General features: G+C 43.0%; 1 protein-coding gene across 6 annotated transcripts in view; it reads right to left on the bottom strand.

The window, feature by feature from the left end:
* ccdc149a (coiled-coil domain containing 149a) overlaps positions 1–20,474 on the bottom strand; it is a 184,651-nt gene that overhangs the window by 137,404 nt on the left and 26,773 nt on the right. For all 6 annotated transcript variants that reach the window (XM_068037349.1, XM_068037329.1, XM_068037339.1 and 3 more), the window contains one exon: positions 17,957–18,118. In XM_068037349.1, the coding sequence (XP_067893450.1) occupies positions 17,957–18,118 (162 nt within the window). The remainder of the gene's footprint in view (positions 1–17,956; positions 18,119–20,474) is intronic.

Here is a 20,474-nt window from a genome sequence, read left to right as displayed (position 1 = left end):
AGAGAGAGAGGGTGGCAGAGATAGAGAGAGAGGGTGGCAGAGAGAGAGAGAGAGTTTGTGTGGCAGAGAGGGAGAGGGGCAGAGAGGGGGGCAAACACAGAGAGAGAGGGGGGTAGAGAGAGAGCCGGGGGCAGAGAGGGAGACGGGGGGCAGAGAGAGAGAAGGGGCCAGAGAGAGAGAGACAGAGGGGGCAAGAGAGAGAAAGGGAGGCAGGGAGAGAGAGGGGGAGGGCAGAGAGGGGGCAGAGAGAAAAGGGGGCAGAGAGAGAGTGGCAAAGAGAGGGGGGCCAGAGAGAATGGGGCAGAGAGAGAGAGAGAGGGCAGAGAAAGAGAGAGGGGGCCAGAGAAAGAAAGGGGAGGGTGGCAGAGTGAGGGGGGTGGCAGAGAGAGGGGGGTGGCAGAGAGAGGGGGGTGGCGGCAGAGAGGGGGGGTGGCAGAGAGAGAGTGGGTGGCTGAAAGAGAGAGAGAGAGAGTAGAAAGGGGGGGCAGAGAGAGGGGGCAGAGAGAGAGGGGGAAGAGAGAGAGAGAAAGGGGGGCAGAGAGAGAGAGAGGGGGACAGAGAGAGAGAGGGGGGGACAGAGAGAGAGAGAAAGGGGGACAGAGAAAGAGAGGGGACAGAGAAAGAAAGAGGAGGGTGGCAGAGAGAGGGGGTGGCAGAGGGAGGGTGAGCTGAAAGAGAGAGAGGGAGCAGAAAGAGGGGGGCAGAGAGAGAGGGGGCAGAGAGAGAGGGGGCAGACAGAGAGAGAGGGGGGGGCAGAGAGAGAGGGGGCAGAGAGAGAGGGGGAAGAGAGAGAGAAAGGGGGCAGAGAGGGGGCAGAGAGAGAAAGAGAGCAAGGGGGGCAGAGAAAGAGAGGGGACAGAGAAAGAAAGAGGAGGGGGTGGCAGAGAGAGGGGTGTGGCAGAGAGAGAGCATGCAGGGGGACAGAGAGAGAGTGAGTGGTGGGGCAGAGAGAGAGCGGACAAGTGTGCGGACAAATATTGACTACTTGTGTGAACAAAGAAAATGCCAGGTATCTCACTAAATCAGTATCCAGCATAGAGATGAGAAATTACGTCAATTAATTAGTCTTTTCATTTAAAGCTTCTTCAAAAAAAATGCATATTTGTTGTTTTGATTAATAGTAAGATAAATTTTTAATGTCTTTATCTTTCTGAAATTGTCTCATCGGCCCCTATGTAAGACAAAGATTATAATGTGCCCGTCACCCCCAACGTGAAAAGGTTGGACAACCCTGCTCCAAGCATCTCCCAAGACCACCCAAATCCCAGAAACCACCGGCTTTCTCATTCTAGTGATACCCCTAAACCACAGCTCCATAAGCACTTTCAGTACCTCTTAGGGACCACTCATTCTGAGCATACCTGGACTCTGTCCCCCTGCCAACTGCTTTCCACACTATACCCCAGGCCCCTGCCCCTCCAAATGCTCTCAGACTTCACCCCATCTCTCCAGGTTCCTTCCCCTTCCAAACATTCCCCCAGACCCCAGACCGATCCGAATGGACACAGACCTCACCCCTGGTAAGAAATCCCAGCACCACTTCCTTCATGTACTCACAGACCCCCATATCCTATACAATGTCACTGCAATGTAGGGTGAGAACAAATAAAATAATGGAAGACAGCAAGGGATACAGAAAGAATGAGAAGGACAACTGCAGAAAGAGAAATCTTTTGCTCCATGAGCAACAAAGGAAACCAATTGTCATATAATAAAACAATGCAGTAGTTTATTCCCCCTTCAGTTAGAAATTGAAGATTGTTACAAATAATAATTTTCTTCTTGAAACAGCAAAATACAAAACACTTGGTTTACTTGGCAATTTAAGCAACATTTCTATTCTAGTATCAAATACAGCCAATTATAGTAATTGCCAGAATGTAAATGGCATGGGTTACCTACAGTCTGATCATGTCCAAATTTTCTAATAAGTATGTTGCGTAGTTAGTCTCAAAAGACAGCAAAGCAGCTTTCCATGACATGAGCACGGCTGAAGTTAAAATTTGCATGGCAGTATGCAGCATGACCAGAATTCATATGACTCATTTGTGCACATTATGTGTATTGCATCAGCATCCCAGAATCAAGGTCTTCTAGTTCTACTAGTATCACCACAATTTGAATGCAAAATTATTTATAGATAAATTATTTTCACACTATGAATTGAACTCAATTCTAATTTTAAAGCAAGCAAAGTGATTTCCCCTTTCCAGTTTGAGGGTGTATGGAAATATTTGGGGGTGTAAAGAATGAACCTCTGAAATACGTTCCAATGTTGGACTTGTATTACCAGCAGATTTATGCAGTCTGATCAACAGTGAATGAGGTTAACAAAGAAGAAAAACTGATTTGTTTTACTGAATCACAAAAAGGTCAACGTGCAGAAGATGGACAAGAACTAGAAAGCACAGCACTCTATAACTAAGAGAAGTTGTGTTAATGATAAGGGAAGATGCTACATCTATCAAAGGGAAAGACAGAACTGTGGAGCAATACAGGTAAAATTAATATTGTTAAACATGACATTATAATTGAAAACCCTCCTGCCAGCTGCCAACTCAAACCCTAACAGCTTTCTGCATCTGTTCGATAAGTACAGGAGGCTAAGGGAAATTGTAATATGTGACCATCATGGGAGGTTTTAAGTTTCTGAAAGTAAAATGGAACAGAACCAGGGACACCCAGAAGTTTTGAAGTTGGCACTGCACTGCAGCGACCCGGGTCTTAGACTGCTCTTTGTTTTTTGGTGTTCTTTGCTGTAAGGTGGTGGGATGGGAGGACTTTTGGTGGCTGTGGAGTGACTGCCAAGGTCGGTGTGTGGCCGGTGGCAAGGCCAGAGAGAGAGAGGTACCAATGTTGGATAAGGCCAAAGGTAAGTGTAGTTGTCAAACAGGCCAGAGGAAGTGAGGCCACTGAGGCCGGGCGAGTTCAGGGTGAGCAAGGCCACTGAGGACGGGGGTGAGGCCAGGGGTGAGTGAAGCTGCCGAGAGTGGGCGAGGACAGGGTTGAGTAAAGCTGCCTACCATGTGTTGCTTCAACTCGCAGGAATTGTAGCCTTGTGAGTTACACCTATAAACTTGCCCGGGTGAGTACCAACAAGAGACAACCCATATTCAGGGCCGAGTGGCCTCAATTTGGCTGGAGAGGGAAACAAGAAGGTGTGAGACAGTGAGTGAAAAGGAGAGGACAACGTTTATCAACAAGCGACGCCCCGAATTTGGGGACAAGGCAGGAAACGAGGAGGCATGAGACAGCGAGTGAAAAGGAGAGGGCAACGTCCACCACTTCCAGTTATTATTCTTAAGTAAGGTCAGTGAGAAATCAGATTGCGATTCAGTCCTGCATAAGATTTTTGTCAGAATTCAGGGAGTTGAGTGTGCTCTGTTTCACCAAAACCTGGTGAAAACCTTCAGACATCCCAGACAATTCAACTGATATGATGGATTTCATCTATTACACCAGGATTACTGCTACAAATATATCTTGAGGAGGGGTCATATATGTATGTATGTGAATAAACGATGGTGCCAAAATTTTCAGGTTAAAAAATGTATTTACCTTGATAACATTGAATTATTGTGCGTGGCTTTCAGACCTTTCTATCTGCCCCGTGAATTCAATCAACTACACATCATTTTGGTATATATTCCACCAGATACAAGCACGGAGGCAGTGTGTTGACAAACCAACTCATGGGGACAATACACTGGATCAATGTTTTTGCTCCATTCTTGACTCTTACAAGTCTCTGATTCGACCAGGGATTGGAGATTCAGATCATAATGTTGTGCATCTCCTCCCAAAATATCGACAAAAACTGTAAAACTTGACAGGAAAGTGGAAAACTTGGGCTCATGTGGTCATTCAAGATCTGCAAATTAGCTTTGACAACACAAATTGGGATTTTTTTATGGGAGGATGATGACATAAATAGGTCCACAGATATTAAAAATGGTTATATTATCTTTTGTGAACAGCTTCATATCCGAACTAAAATGATTAAGATCTATCCAAATGAGAAACTTTAGATTACAAAGGACTTAAAAGTAATAGTGAAGGAATGACAAATTGCATCTAATGTTGGACACCAAGACAAACATGATGAGCTAAAAATCAAAGAAAGAAGGGAAATTCAGAATGCGAAAATGCATATAGAGACAGGCTGCACAATTGTTTTAGGACAAATAATCCCAGAGATGCATGAAAGTGTATGCATAAAATTGCAAGCTTCATATCAACAAAAGAGAAACGCTTTTTGTCCACAGATAATCCTCATGATGTTGTGAATGAATTGAACAGATTTTTTAGCCAGTTTGAAAGTGATGAATTTGAGGAACATGTGATACTGCAGCAAGCTTCACTTCCTGAATTAGAAGGATCTCGTGTTACTATCAACAAATGGGAAATAGAGAAGCAATTCAAGTGTGTGATTCCATGGAAAGCACACAGCCCAGATCAGATCAACAGAAAAATTCTTAAGGAATGTGCTGATCATCTGGCAGCTCCTTTTTCTCTGGTCTTTCAGAAATCGTCTGCCATGCATACTGTTCCTTGCTGTTCGAAATCAGCCACCATCGTTCCAGATGCGAAGAAGTCACAGTCTGTTGAGCTGAATGATTACCAACCATCGATAGTCATGAAGTGTTTCGAGTGCATTGTGCCAAAGCGTCTTTTAGATCCTCTTGTACCACTTATCGATCAGTAACAGTTTGCTTATCAAGCTTATAAGTCAGTGGACGATGGTGTTCTGACCGTGCTCCATTTGCTCCAACAGCACACGGACAGATTATCCTTTGTTGTGTCACCTTTGTTGATTTCTCTTCAGTTTTTAATACCATGAAACCATTTAAGCTTACTGAGAAACTGAAAAATGTTAGTCCTGCTCTCCTACTTTTGATCAGTGATTTTCTTCACAACAGGTCTCAACGGATGTTAGATATACTTGGAGCCCATGTCAATGAGTACTGGATCCCCTCAGGCTGTGTACTTTCACTCCTGCTTTTCATCCTCTACACAAATGATTGTCAATCAGAACATGATAACATAGCAGTTTTGAAGTATTCTGATGATACGGTACTTGTGGGCCTCGTCATGAATGACAAAGTAAACTATAGGATCTCAGAGGAGCGATTCATAAAATAGTGTGATGATAATTCTCTTAAATTGAATTTTTTTTCATTCATTCATGGGATGTAGGCATCACTGGCTATGCCAGCATTTATTGCCCATCCCTAATTGCCCTTGAGAAGGTGGTGGCGAGCTGCCTTCTTGAACCGCTGCAGTCCATTTGGGGTACGTAAGGTGCTGTTAGGAAGGGAGTTCCAGGATTTTGACCCAGCGACAGTGAATGAACGGCGATAGAGTTCCAAGTCAGGATGGTGTGTGACTTGGAGGGGAACTTGCAGGTGGTGGTGTTCCCATGTATTTGCTGCCCTTGTCCTTCTAGTTGGTAGAGGTCGCGGGTTTGGAAGGTGCTGTCTAAGGAACCTTGGTGCATTGCTACAGTGCATCTTGTAGATGGTACACACTGCTGCCACTGTGCATCGGTGGTGGAGGGAGTGAATGTAGATGGGGTGCCAATCAAGCGGGCTGCTTTGTCCTGGATGGTGTCGAGCTTCTTGAGTGTTGTTGGAGCTGCACCCATCCAGGCAAGTGGAGAGTATTCCATCACACTCCTGACTTGTGCCTTGTAGATGCTGGACAGGGAGTCAGGAGGTGAGTTACTCGCCTCAGGATTCCTAGCCTCTGACCTGCTCCTGTAGCCACGGTATTTATATGGCTACTCCAGTTCAGTTTCTGGCCAATGGTAGCCACTAGGATGTTGATAGTGGGGGATTCAGCGATGGTAATGCCATTGAATGTCAAGGGGAGATGGTTAGATTCTCTCTTGTTGCAGATGGTCATTGCCTGGCACTTGTGTGGCGCGACTGTTACTTGCCACTTATCAGCCCAAGCCTGGATATTGTCCAGGTCTTGCTGCATTTCTACACGGACTGCTTCAGTATCTGAGGAGTCACCAATGGTGCTGAACATTGTGCAATCATCAGCGAACATCCCCACTTCTGACCTTATGATTGAAGGAAGGTCATTGATGAAGCAGCTGAAGATGGTTGGGTCTAGGACACTACCCTGAGGAACTCCTACAGTGATGTCCTGAAGCTCAGATGATTGACCTCCAACAACCACAACCATCTTCCTTTACGCTAGGTCTGACTCCAGCCAGCGGAGGGTATTCCCCCTGATTCCCATTGACCTTAGTTTTGCTAGGGCTCCTTGATGCCATACTCGGTCAAATGCTGACTTGATGTCAAGGGCAGTCACTTTCACCTCACCTCTTGAGTTCAGCTCTTTTGTCCATGTTTGAACCAAGACTGTAATGAGGTCAGGAGCTGAGTGGCCCTGGCGGAACCCAAACTGAGTGTCACTGAGCAGGTTATTGCTAAGCAAGTGCCGCTTGATGGCACTGTTGATGACACCTTCCATCACTTTACTGATGATTGAGGCTGATGGGGCGGTAATTGGCCGGGTTGGACTTGTCCTGCTTTTTGTGTACAGGACATACCTGGGACATTTTCCACATTGCAGGGTAGATGCCAGTGTTGTAGCTGTACTGGAACAGCTTGGCTAGGGGCACGGCAAGTTCTGGAGCACAGGTCTATTGTCAGGACCCATAGCTTTTGCAGTATCCAGTGCCTTCAGTCATTTTTTGATATCACGCGGAGTGAATCGAATTGGCTGAAGTCTGGCATCTGTGATGCTGGGGACTTCAGGAGGAGGCAGAAATCTGCTCTCGTAAAAATTTGTCAAAGAAAGTTATCAGCAGTTAGAATCACAAAGTATTACTGTTGGATGCATTCGGGGGAAAAGATACAATCCTTTACATGTAGAACAAATTGTTTCTTGAACTTGTTTGTGCCTTTCTCTGTAACAGATACTTGATGAATGGATAAGGATATGCACTCATGATGGGACTTACTGATTATTTTAATGTACTGGAATTAGTTTTTAACATATATTTTAATCAAATTAGACTTTGTGATGGGGTCATTTTTTTCTTATTATTATTCATATGTAACATATTAATGAATGAGTAATGTACCTGAAATTAATTTCCATATGGACAATATATTGAAATTCAGTTGAACTGATTTGAATTGAAGAGATTATTTTATATTTATATTTACATAATTTTATAGTGGCAATTTGTCTCTTACCACGCGTTAAAAGAATACAAGAGCAGGTGCTATATTGCATTTAGTATTTAGCAGTATGCCACAAGTGATCAGTAAACCAGAATTGGGTGAACACTTGTGTTCCGGTGATGATTTGATACAATTAGATCTGACATTGTAATTAAAGTCTAGACCAAAAGAAAGAATACAGACTTCTAAAACTAAGGCAGTAAACGTTCCAGCTACGAAAAGAGCATGAGAGAAGATTAAGTGGGGAGTGAAAGAAACAAAAAAACTAAAGTTTTTAAAATAGTTTCAATCTACATAGAATATACATAGAAAGCAGCTATCTCCCACTGGGAGATCGAAACATAGTTAAACAAGACCACAATGGCTGACTTAGGTCAAAAATGCAATAAAGGTCGAGGAAAAATATTTTTTAAAGATATACAGAGTCAAACAAAAATCAGATTCTGACTCATGAAAATGTTTATTCAGGATAACTAAAATGAGTATAAAAGGTAAGAGGACAGAAAATAATATAAAGAAAGATTGCAGTGGGCAGCAATATAGATGCAAGTGTGTTTTTTGAACTTTGCATGCAGGAGGCAGAAAGTAAAAGACCAAATAGATCCATAACTCTGGTTACCAATAACGAACCAGTGGAAACAGTTTCTCCCTAGTTCCTTTATCAAATCCTTCACAAATAAAAAAAAATAAAGACTTTAGTCAAATCCTTCCTCCTGTCCTTTGAGCTCAAAAATCTATATTACACTAGTCAATCTCTTATGACAGGGATATGCAACCCATAGCTCCAAGGCTTTGGCAATCTGGCCCTCAAAGTCCTGGCAATTCAATCCTATTTCTGCTTATTTATTATTTGCCTTGTTTGAATGTTGTAGGCCTTGAAAAAACGAATTGATAGATTTTTTTTTCCTTGTGTCTCAGTGCTCAGAAAAGGGAACTATGCCATTGGGATGGGCTTCACTTGAACTGGGCTGGGACCAGTGTACTGGCAAGAATAGGCATAACTAGGGCTGTGGCCAGGGCTTTAAACTAACAGAGGGGAGGGGGGGGGGGGGGGGGCGGTGCAGGGTTTGGGTAAAGGGAAATTTAGAAATCCAAAGAGAGAGGTCAGAGCATCAGAGCAGGATAGTGATGTGGGTAAATGCTAGCACAATGTGACCGGAAGAGACAGAGAGTTTAACAAAAATTGTACACCGGCAAATAAGGTCATTGCAGCGAACAGAGGTAAAAAAATGAAATTAAAGTTCCTTTATCTGAATGCACGAAACATCCGTAATAAGATAGATGAACTAGTGCCACAAATAGAGGTAAATGATTTAGATCTAATTGCCATTACCGAGACATAGTTACAAGGAGATCAAGGTTGGGAAATTAATATTCCAGGGTATACAATATTTCGGTGAGACAGACCGGATGGCAAAGGAGGAGGGGTAGCACTGATAGTAAAGGATGACATAAGGACAGTAATAAGAAGGGATCTGGCCTCAGAAGATCATGAATTAGAATCAGTTTGGGTGGAAATTAGGAATAGGAGGAGTCAGGAAACACTGACGGAATTACTTTACAGGCCCCCTAACAGTAGTTATATTATTGGACAGAACATGAAATGGGAAATTACTGGAGTATGTAAAAAAGGTAATATATTAATTGTGAGGGATGTTAATCTGCATATAGACTGGGACAATCAAATTGGCAACAGTGGTCTAGAAGGTGAGTTTGTTGAATGTTTTCTTGACAGTTTCTTGGAGCAATATGTTGGAGAATCGACTAGGGATAAAGCTATCTCAGATCTCGTATTGTGTACTGAAACAGGGTTAATAAGCAATGACATAGTAAAAGATCCACTGGGAAATAGTGATCATAATACCACTGAATTTCATGTTAAGTTTGAAAGTGACACATTTCAAACCCAAACAAGAATCTTAAACTTAAACAAAGCTAATTACGAAGGTATGAGGTTAAGGTTAATTGGGTAAATAGATTGGAAGGTATGGCGGTAAATGAACAGTGGGAAACATTTAAAGAAACAATTCAAAGGCTTCAACAAAAGTACATTCCGTTCAAAAACAAAAACTCCTCAAGGAAGACCTATCCGTGACTCACTCAGGAAGTTGAGGAGAGTATTAGACTAAAAGAAGTAAAAAATAGTAGCAAGTCTGAGGATTGGGAGTGTTTTAAAAACCAGCAAAGGGCCACCAAAAAGTTGTTAAAAAGGGAAAAAATAGAATGAGTAAACTCGCCGGCAATATAAAGACAGATTGTAAGAGCATTTATAAGTACATAAAAAGGAAGAGAGTAGCTAAAGTAGACATTAGTCCCTTAGAGGCAGAGACAGAAGAAATCATCAAGGGGAATGAGGAAATGGCAGAAGCATTGAACAAATATTTTGTGTCTGTCTTCACAGTAGAAGACACAAGTTCCTCACCAGAAATAGGCAGTAACCTAGGGGCTAAAAAAACAGTGAGGAAATTAATGAAATTGATATCAGTCGAGAAAAAGTTTGGAGAAACTTGAGGGGCTAAAATCTGACAAGTCCCCGGGACCAGATGGCCTACACCCTAGGGTTCTAAAAGAGATAGCTGTAGAGATCGTGGATGCGCTGGCTATGATTTTCCAGAATTCCTTAGATTCAGGAATGGCCCCGTCAGACTGGTAGTTGGCAAATGTTACACCACTTTTCAAGAGAGGAGGTACAGAGAAAACAGGGAACTACAGGCCAGGTAGCCTAACATCAGTCATTGGAAAGATGCTGGAAGCTATTATTAAAGAAGTCTTAACATTGCACTTGAAAAAGCATAGTATGGTTCGAACAAGTCAGCATGGTTTTACTAAAGGGAAATCCTGTTTGACAAATTTATTAGAGTTTTTTGAGGATGTAACTAGTAGGATAGATAAAGGGGAACCAGTAGATGTAGCATACCTGGATTTCCAAAAGGCATTCGATAAGGTGCCACATAAAAGATTAATAGGCAGGATAAGCACTTATGGTGTTGGGGGTAATATATTAGCGTGGATAAAGGATTGGTTAACAGACAGGAAGCAGAGAGTGGACATAAATGGGGTATTTTCAAGTTGGCAGGCAGTGAATAGTGGAGTGCCGCAAGGATCAGTGCTGGGGCCTCAGCTATTTACACTCTATATTAATGACTTGGATGAAAAGAGAGAGTAATGTATCTAAGTTTGCTGATGATACAAAGCTCGGTGGAAAGGTAAGCTGCGGGGAGGATATGGAGACGCTGCAAAGAGATATAGGCAGGTTAAGTGAGTGGGCAACAAGATGGCAAATGGAGTATAATGTAGGGAAGTGTGAAGTTGTTCACTTTGGTCGTAAAAATAGAAAAGCAAAATATTTTTTAAAAGGTGTGAAATTGGTAAGTGTTGATGTTCAGAGACACTTGGGGGTACTCATACAAGGAATGCACAAAGTTAACATGCAGGTGCAGCAGGCTATTAAGAAGGCAAATGGCATGTTGGTCTTTATTGCAAGGGATTGGAGTACAGGAATGAATAAGTTTTACTAAAATTGTACAGGGCTTTGGTGAGACCACACCAGGAATACTGTGTGCAGGTTTGGTCTCCACATTTAAGAAAGGATATACTTGCACTGGAGGTGGTGCCGCAAGGATTTATTAAATTGGTCCCTGGGATGAGGGGGTTGTCCTATGATGAGAAGCTGAGTAAATTGGGCCTATATTCTTTGGAGTTTAGAAGAATGAGAGGCGATCTAATTGAGACAAACAAGATTCTGAAAGGGCTTGATGGAGTAGAAGCTGAGAGATTGTCAGGGAATCTAGGACACAGAGACACAGACTCAGGATAAGGGGTTAATCATTCAGGACTGAGATGAGGAGAAATTACTACACTCAAAGGGTTGTGAATCTTTGGAATTCTCTACCCCTGAGAATTGTGGATGCTCCATTGTTGAATACATTTAAGGCTGGGATAGATAGATATTTGGTCTCGCAGGGAAACAAGGGATAGGGGAAGTGGGCAGGAAAGTGGAACTGAAGCCCAACGTCAGCCGTGATCATATTGAATGGCGAAGCAGGCTCGATGGGCCATATGGTCTACTTCTGCTCTTATTACTTGCGGTCTCCATATCATTTCTCACTTTACTCCAACTTTTTTTGAGGGTACATGGAAATAAGTTGGGGGTGTAAAAAAAAAATGAACCTCTGAACAATATTTCAGCTTTGTACCTGTATTACCAGTAAAGTTATGCAGCATGATCACCATTATCAATAATGTGGTTAACAAAAAAGAAAAAATGATATATTTTATGGCCATCATAGAAGCATGTCATTGTGCAGAAGATGGGGAAGACCTGGAAAGCACTGAGATAAGATAACTAATATCAAGATAGCATGTAGCCTAGCTTGTTTTTTTAAATTTGTTCTTGGGATGTGGGCTTTGCGGACAAAGTCAGCATTTATTGCCCATTCCCAATTGCCCTTGAGCAGGTGGTGGTGAACCGCCTTCTTGAACTGTTGCAGTCCATGTGGTGTAGGTACACCCACAGTGTTGTAAGAGAAGGAGTTCCAGGATTTTGGCCCAGCGACAATGAAGGAACAGCAATACAGTTCCAAGTCAGGATGGTTTGTAACTTAGAGGGGAACTTGCAGGTGATGATGCTCCCATGTGTCGGCTGCCCTTGTTCTTCTAGGTAGAAGAGGTCACTGGTTGCAAGTTACTGTTGAAGGAGCCTTGGCAAGTTGCTGCAGTGTATCTCGTAGATGGTACACACTGTCGCCACTATGCGCTAGTGGTGAAGGGGTGAATGCTTAAGGTGGTGGATGGGTTGCCAATAAAGTGGGCTACTTTGCCCTAGATGGTGTCGAGTTTCTTGAGTGTTGTTGGAGCTACACCCATCCAGGCAAGTGGAGAGTATTCTATCACATTCCTCACTTGCACCTTGTAGAAGGTGGAGAGGCCTTGGGGAGTCAGGAGGTGAGTTACTCGCCACAGAATTCCCAGCCTCTGATCTGATCATGTAGCCACAGTATTTAGACTGTACTGCTTGCAGTCCCTTTTATGATGAGAAGCCATGCGCGAGCAGTATGTGTAAGAGGAAAAGACACATTATTGATAAAGGAAGATACGACATCCATCAAACACTTGGCAGGAGATGGACTGTGGCAAAAGCTGGCACCTTACAATAATTTGATGATACAGTAGTACCCAATGCTTTAGAACAGAAGTAGAAGTGAGCGGCAGAGGACCAGCAGTAATGTCGCTGGCACTGGCGTCGTGCATGCACAGAGGTCTGAAACTTCACTTGTATATAGAAGTTCCCTTGCCCCAGAACTAGAGATGAAGGAAAAGTCTTTGAGAAGAAAGTAAACTTCAGGAAGGAACAAAACTCAAGCCCCAGACCTCCAAGTATCGATTATCCATTAGACTGATTTCCTACGTGATATTTGGCAAATTTATGAATATCAATTTATTTTAAATTATTTTACGTTTTTATGTACTTGTTATCAGTTGTATTTTTTTTACAACTGGATAGTGTTATGAATGCTGGACTTTGTCACATGATTATGTTTTAAAAACAGTGATTTTAAAAGTTTAAGATGGAGTCCCAGAGGTCAGATGAGCTCACATCCACTCTGCTCAAGGACAAGACAGAAATCTTGGTTACCAGGACAACAGAGAAGACAGATCAAAGATTTTTTTTTAAAAAACAGACTCTGCAAGGGTAACAACTGAAGAAGAACAAGGGGTTTCATCCTCCCAGACTTTTGGATTGTAAATAAGGAGTCAGTGATTCTAAAGTTGCAAATGTATCAGGCGACTGTTAACACCTGGGAACAATGGAAGACCCAGGTGTTTCAGCTAAAACGAGACTTCTGGATTTCGCATTTTGGAAACAAAATAACTCCTGACAACGCAGTGGCCTGCCGACATCACCAGAGCACTCCAAGCTGTGCAAATGTGCAAATGGTCTCCTGCTCTCAGTGAGATGCTACGGATGCAAAGCCTACGTCTTGCCAGGCCTATTGGCACATGGGTAGGAAAACGCCATTGCATAATGCCAACGTCTTTGAGCAACTGAATGGGGCACTTTGAAGCTAGAGCTCGATCCCCGCACTCATTCCCCCGCCCGCTTCCCCCCACTCAGTTACTCTCCCTTGCCCCACTTGCTGCTCTCTCTCTCAGCCACCCGCTCCAGGCCTCAACGCTTTCTCCCCTCCCCCCTCCTCTCCACCGGCCACTTCCCCCCCTCAGCCTCTCGCTCCACACCTCGCCACTACCCACCCCCCGGCCAATTGTTCTCCACTCCTTGCTTCCTGCCCCCGCCGCCCCACTGTCCAGCTGCTCGCTCCCCACTTCACCCCCCCACCCCAGCTGTTAGTTCTAGGCCATGCCGCTTCCCTCCTCTCGGCCACTTGCTCTATGTCGCCCCGTCACCCCTCGCAGCCTGCCTTGCTTCTTTGGGTGGCATGCGGAGACGATCGAATGTGGGAGCTAGTTGCCGAGACAAGGGAAGCGGCGTGGCCTAGAGCTAGCGGCTGGAGGTGGGGAGGGGCGGGGGGGGGGAGCGGGGAGCAAATAGCCAGAGAGTGGGATGGCGGGCAGTGAGGAGCGGGGAACAAATGGCCGAGGGGAGGGGAAGGGGGGGGGGGGGCAGCAGTGGCGAGGTCTGGACCGAGTGGCTGAGGGAGGGGGAGAAAAGACGAAGCTGTAGTGAGTGCTTAAGGAAAGGCAGTGGGGAGCCAGCGGTGAGAAGACGGGCACAGGAGGGACCGATAGAGAGAAGTGCAATGGTAGGAGCGAGCGGGATCTGTTGGGGGTGGGATGGAGGAAGCGATGGCAGCCATTGAGGGGATTTTTGGGCTGAAGCTGTTTTCTGTGATATATTGAGCTGCGTCATCTTTAATCCTGGCAGCTGCCTGAATGTCGCAGACAGTGACATTTCAGTGGAAGAGGCTGTATTTGCGCATGTGCTAGTACTGCGCCACCTAGTGGTTGCATTGTCAGCAAACGCAGCCTATTAGAAAAGTACAATAAGCTATTGACTTTTGAGTCCAGATAAATTTAACAGATTTTCTGAAGGCAGACAGGCTATACAGACAACCAGCGGCGGCAGCCTCAGAGCAGGATGTAAGAAAGGAACTCAACCAGCAGTGGCAGTCTCTAGAAACAGAAAAAGGGAATGCCTGCTCTCAGAAGCCTGATACAGCAAAAGGTTGCAAAGAATTGAAACAGTTTTGAAAGTTGAAGTTTACAGAGAAGTAAGAGCCCAACAGGATCACCAGCAATCACCTTGTTCAAGGACATCCAGGGTAGAAGTGCTCAGAGAAGTAAGTGAAGAGGACATTGATTTTCAAGAAGTCTGGGAGACCCAACCACTGCAGCTAGGAGGAGTTTGGGGCTTTTAACCACAAAGATGTCACCATCAACGAGGACTGTAACATATAAGTTTAGTGTGAAGTAAAGAAAATACTTTTCTTTGTAATTTGGAACATCAGCTACTGACAAAGTACTATTTAGTTAAAGGGGATTTCTTTTAGTTTACTTGTTAGAAAAAAAGTCTTAAAAAGTGAAATCTTGTACTGTTATTTTTAAAATTGGTCTTGGGGTTCATAACTTGTATTTTCACGTTAATGATCTCACTAAGAATGTGAGAAAAAAACTTATAAAATTTGCTATTTTCTGATCAGTAATTTTGGAAAGCCATTTAAGCAATTTGGTTTGTTTTGTGTGGGTTGCTGGTTGATTCTTGCCAGTTTTTGCATTCTGTCCATATTTGAGCAAATCATGATAGATAACTGGTTCTTTGAGCGAGTTAGAAAAATGTGCCATAGATTTTCCATGCTACCAACACATTTCATATACCACCCTACACATTTGATGATTGACAAGTACATTGGGCTGTATTTTGTGATCGGAGTGGCACTCGACACAGGCCTCTAAGAAAACTGCTTACAAAGATCTAGCGATCTGTGGTGTAGATTTCCCCTTTCTCAATGTCAGTTTGTTTGTGGTGCCAAGTCAAGATCTCCAGGCATCCAGCAGCAGTGATGTCACCAAGCAGTCAATCACGTTGAAGCATTCTCAGACAGCAAACTAGGAACTAGAAACCACTGAATTCCTTCAATTGTAATGTTCAATTTTTACAGATAGCAACATAAATGATTGAGACATACACATGGGATTAAGGAAGGAAATGAATAAATCATAAACTTTAAAAAATGTAATTTAAAAATATGTGGAATTTCTTATCATAATGGAGAAATGTGACATCCAGCAAATACAAAACTATTTTTTCAGGCCAATGAAGCTGTTTAGCAGTAATTATGAACTTAGTAGGCCATTAAAAACCCAGTTACACCTCATTCAACAAGGTGTAACTTTTACTGTAAGATTAAGGGCTGAATCTTGTGGGCCCGCCACCATGAGAGGCAGCAAGTGTAGAAAATGATGGCCGGCACGCATGGACCTCGCGCCACCGTGATCTTGAGCCCTGCGGCTCATTATCATATGCAGAGTGGCCACCCCACCCCCCCCCCACCTCCAATGGTGGGGGCGGCCTCGACGACACCGTGAACGGTGTCAACTGTTTCTGTGCCATTTGTATAGTGCTGCCAGCCCTGTCAAGAAACTGCAGAGTTGCCCTGTTTCCCCCCATTCAACTGCACTATCAATGCTGACTTTACCCCTTCCTCCCCACCCTCCACGACACAACAAATGCAGAGCTCAAACCCCACCCCCACCCAAACCTGGCTACTCTACAAATACAGAGATCCCCCTACCCCACCTTGGTGGCGCCAGCTTTCCCTGAACGGGAAAGTGAAGGCACGCGAGTCCCGCACGTCGTGCTGAAGATCCAGAACTGCAGGTAAGATCACCCCGGTTTTCGTTTTAATTCATGCAAACAGGTAATTTTAAATGTAAAGTCGGGTCCCGTCACAAAGCAGCGGAGGGCCTGCCACGGAGCATCCCCGCCAGTGGGATAATGAAGCCCGGTAATCCCTGCATTGGGTTCCGTGACAAGCTACTGCACCTCTGATCTTCCCACAACCATCACCCCGCCCCCGCCACAGAGCCCAACAGTGGGAGGGGAACAAGATCCCGGCCTGAGAGTGTAAGTTCTCACCAGTTCAATGTTTTCCAATTGATTGCAGTCTTGGGTGGTGGGGGGGAACGGGGAGTGGTCTCAACTGCGAACCCTCTGGAGAAGTGTTGAATCACTGAGAGCAACTTCTGGATTTCCAAGTTTAACTGCAGAAGTTGCCATAGCTTCAGAGTAACACTGATGAACTCGACAGTTTTGTCATCACTACTACTGCAAACTCCTGGCCATTAAATGCGTGATGCTCCCACAAAGTGAGAAACAATGAATTAAATGATTCAGGGTGAGGAAATAGATGAGGCTGTAATAATATAATCTCAATATTCAAAACAGAAGCCTGTCATGAACGATAGACTTAACCAATTAGCTTAACGTTGGTAGTGGGGAAAAACTACTCAAAAGCATTTTATGGAAAATTACCAACATTCATTTCAAGAATACTATAGCCAGAAAGGAAATTGTGAACATGGAGTTACAATTTGTTGGAATGCTTTGAAGCATTAACTAAATTGGTTGATGAGAATAATCCAGTGGATGTTATATACTTGGATTTTCAGAAGGCATTTGATGTCAGTTTCATATGCCAGGTTCGAGGTAATTTTTTTTTTACAAGGAAGTATCTATGGTTAACTAGAAGCAAAATATTTCAACTTTATGCTGATTATTGACAAGATGAAATTTGAAATACCGTGGGCAATGTAGGCCACCCTGGAGCTGAATTGGAATATGCTTGCCCATGATTTCCAGGGGCAGAGGAAGGTCACATTATTTAAATATCATGGGTGAATGTCCACACCACTAGGGGTGCATTTCGGGTGATTACCTGTCCCAGAAGTGTGCAAACTGCAGTGCAGTGTACTAGTTTTGGGACACAAGGATTTATACAGAAATGTTGTTTGAATGAACAATGGATTTTCAGCCACCATATGTTTAAAACAGATACATTAGAGTTGATTCTACAAAGATCAAGATGATTTATAGACTAAGGGCTCTAATTTATGAACAGAGATTCACAGAGTTGAAATAGTTTGCATTAGAGCCAAAATTACAGTGACAAATGACCAAGATTTTTAAAATATTGATTAATAATGGAGCATGTACATGCAAGCAGATCATTTAATTTGGACTGAATTCATAGCTCGATGACACAAATAGGAGCGTGTTCATATTTCACAAAGCAAAAAATGCTACCGAATTCATTGCAGGTTTGGAGTGCTGATTTACACCATTTCCAAACCTAACCCAGTTTCCCAATTTTGAAATCAACTGATGCCCTTTGATGCTCTGATGTGGTAATGGTCTGGGAATGGATTCCCACTGCTCTGTACTTTTAAAGCTGGACTGCGGAAGGCCGCATTTGTGGTGCAGTCTGGAATTTGAATTTGGATGTGCAACCTCCAGCTACAATGGGTTTTACTTCCATTGCTCTGCTGTGAACCACTGTAAAATTTCTAGGATAGACCCTTGTCTACACAACAACCGTAATATCAGTGAACTGGAAATCAAATCTAATGACGCTAAAGTTAGTGTGCAAAATGCATCCTAAAATGTTAAGAAGCCTCATCAAGTAAGATAAAACTACAAATAATGTTTTCCTAATTTTTTTTTAAATTGACTTAACTTTGCTTCTTCCTCCCACAATGCAGCTGGTATACAGCATTCATCGATTGAAATAGCAACTTACTATTAGTTCTCTGTACTTTTTCTTCAGCGATTGATGGCGCTCTCGTAGCTGATTGGCCATTAGTTTGTACTGGTCCCGTTCTTGTTGGCATGTATCAAGCTCCTTGGAGAGGATCAACAGAGCTTCCTTCTTGCTCTCCAGCTTTCTTTTGCACATCAAATACTGAAGCAGAATGAAAATGTTAAATTAAGACCAAAGCATGATGTAAAGCCACACAAATTTCAGGTTTTGTTCTTTATAAAGAGACATTAGGATTTTTTCTTCAAACTTCCACAAGTTTCTATCATCTACTGAACTTTTGTGAAGTACATGTTATCATTTAAATAAGCTACCCCACTTTCTTAAGCATCTAAACTGACTACAATTTTTTTTAAATTCTTTTCATAGGATGTGGGCGTTGCTGGCAAGGCCAACATTTGTTGCCCATCCCTAATTGTCCCTGAACTGAGTGGCTTGCTCGGCCATTTCAGAGGATAGTTAAGAGTCAACCACATTGCAATGGGTCTGGAGTCACATGTAGGCCAGACCAGATAAAGACAACAGATTTCCTTCCCTAAAGAATTTGTTGGCAACCATGACAATGTCACAGAAAACCTAGAGCCTTTAGTATTAATGAGGTCTTCTCCAATATCTACCTTTAAAAAATCTTGGAGAGAAAATATATGGGTAGTGCACATGCAGGTATAAGTGCTGGGATGCACCCACAACGGCCACCATTAACCTTACTGAATTTTGTGCAGTTAGCAGGAAGTAGTGTAAGGGGAAAGCCCCTTGATTTCCAGGCTAATCACTGGAGTGCCTGCCCATTAAGGAAGCATATGGAGTTAGGGTTAGCTGGCCAGTGGGAGTGATAAGTGGTGAGCAGTGTGAGGACTCCCTTCTGGAAAGAATCAAAAATTGCTCCCATTGGCCCCCTTTGTAAAAAAGGGATCACCACTTAGATATATATTTTAAAACTTAGTGCCTTGTTTTTTGGTTGGCCAGACACCCAGGCCAGCCTGCGCTCCCCACCACCGCATCCGCCTCCCCCACCAACCACAGGTGAAACTCACTACCATCCTGATACATCTCACCAGGAGCACCAATGCTGAAAAGGTGGGAATTCCCTTTTGTAGGAGCCCTCAGCTGTGCCACTTCGCACACAACCAGCTTTATAACGGTTGGCTGAGGGCTTTACTCCTTTCAAGGCACCATAGAATCTCACATGTAAGATCAGGACCTGATGTATCTGGGTCCCAGCCTAATTTCCAGCCCTTCACTACTATAGTTACAGTGGAAGTGTGCCAAAAAGCCAAAGATTTTCCATCCCCAATATCACATGATTAACAAATCAAACATTTAGATGTACTGGTTTAATGTCTGCTACTTGTATAACATTTATTTAGACTTTTGCTCTTTTCAAATGTTGTCCATTTAGCCAGGAAAGGGGTTTGGAGAGGGGAAAGAGGTTTCACTGAATTAAATTTATCCAGTGTCCTTGTACCAAAAGGGAAATGAGTTGAGATTTTCCACTTGCAGTTTGCCGTGTATGTAAAGTTTGATGAATTGCATTCCTTCATTGTTTAATCTTTCAACCTATACAATATATGCCTACTGCCTTAATTTTTGCTAATTAATTCTTATCGTCACTTGATAAAATGAGAGTAATTGTATCACAATTGTGAAGTCATCATGCCCTCACTGGATGGAGAATTTTGGCAACCTCTCTTCACCTCTAGCCAACAAACAAAATAGAGTAACAATGGAATATTGGGGTTCAAAATGACTGTTGGAAACCACTCAAGTTTCTGATTTGTGAAAATATCAGAATAACTTTTGTGGAATTTCTGCTTTGTATATTCACTCCTGAATATCCATAATTCTTTATTCAAACACAGTAAAACACTCTACTTAATGAACATCAATTTAGTTGACCAACCACTGTAACAGAGTCTCATTACCATTTCTACATGGCTCTAAAGTTAATTTAAATAGAGGACCAAGACAGCAGAAAAAAAAACCTATACTCGCAACGATTGGCTGATTAGGTATTATACTATATGGTGATTCATTCAAGGTATTGAATAGCTCCAATATTCGCTGACATTATTTGTAATACAGTTGTCATCCATTTGATCAATGTATTTACTTACATCACAGAAATCTGTAATAGGCCTTCATTTATTTTACCTCATTACAATCTGAGGCAGCTTTAAGTATCAATAAGTCACAGAGTATTTATGACTCCTATACATCAAAATCAAAATAATTTTTAAATAATTGAAAGTTATTTTTGTGGGGTTATTAAGAGAGTTGTGACATTCTGTATGTGAGCTGCATTTAGCTTTCCCTAACACAATTATCTACGAGCTTGAAATTTCCCTCAGCTGAGATATGCTACTAAATACATGGGACCTCCAAATCCAACTGACACTTCTTTCAGTAATGAGTCACAGAACTAACATGAACACTTATCTCCATAGGTCCAAATAAATTCTCCCTGTTGTTGTCAATTTTACTGGCAAGACACCATATCACA

This window comes from Heterodontus francisci, chromosome 1 (assembly GCF_036365525.1).
Source record: "Heterodontus francisci isolate sHetFra1 chromosome 1, sHetFra1.hap1, whole genome shotgun sequence".
In the NCBI taxonomy this organism is placed as follows: Eukaryota; Metazoa; Chordata; class Chondrichthyes; order Heterodontiformes; family Heterodontidae; genus Heterodontus; species Heterodontus francisci.
This window is presented reverse-complemented; position numbering and strand designations above follow the sequence as displayed.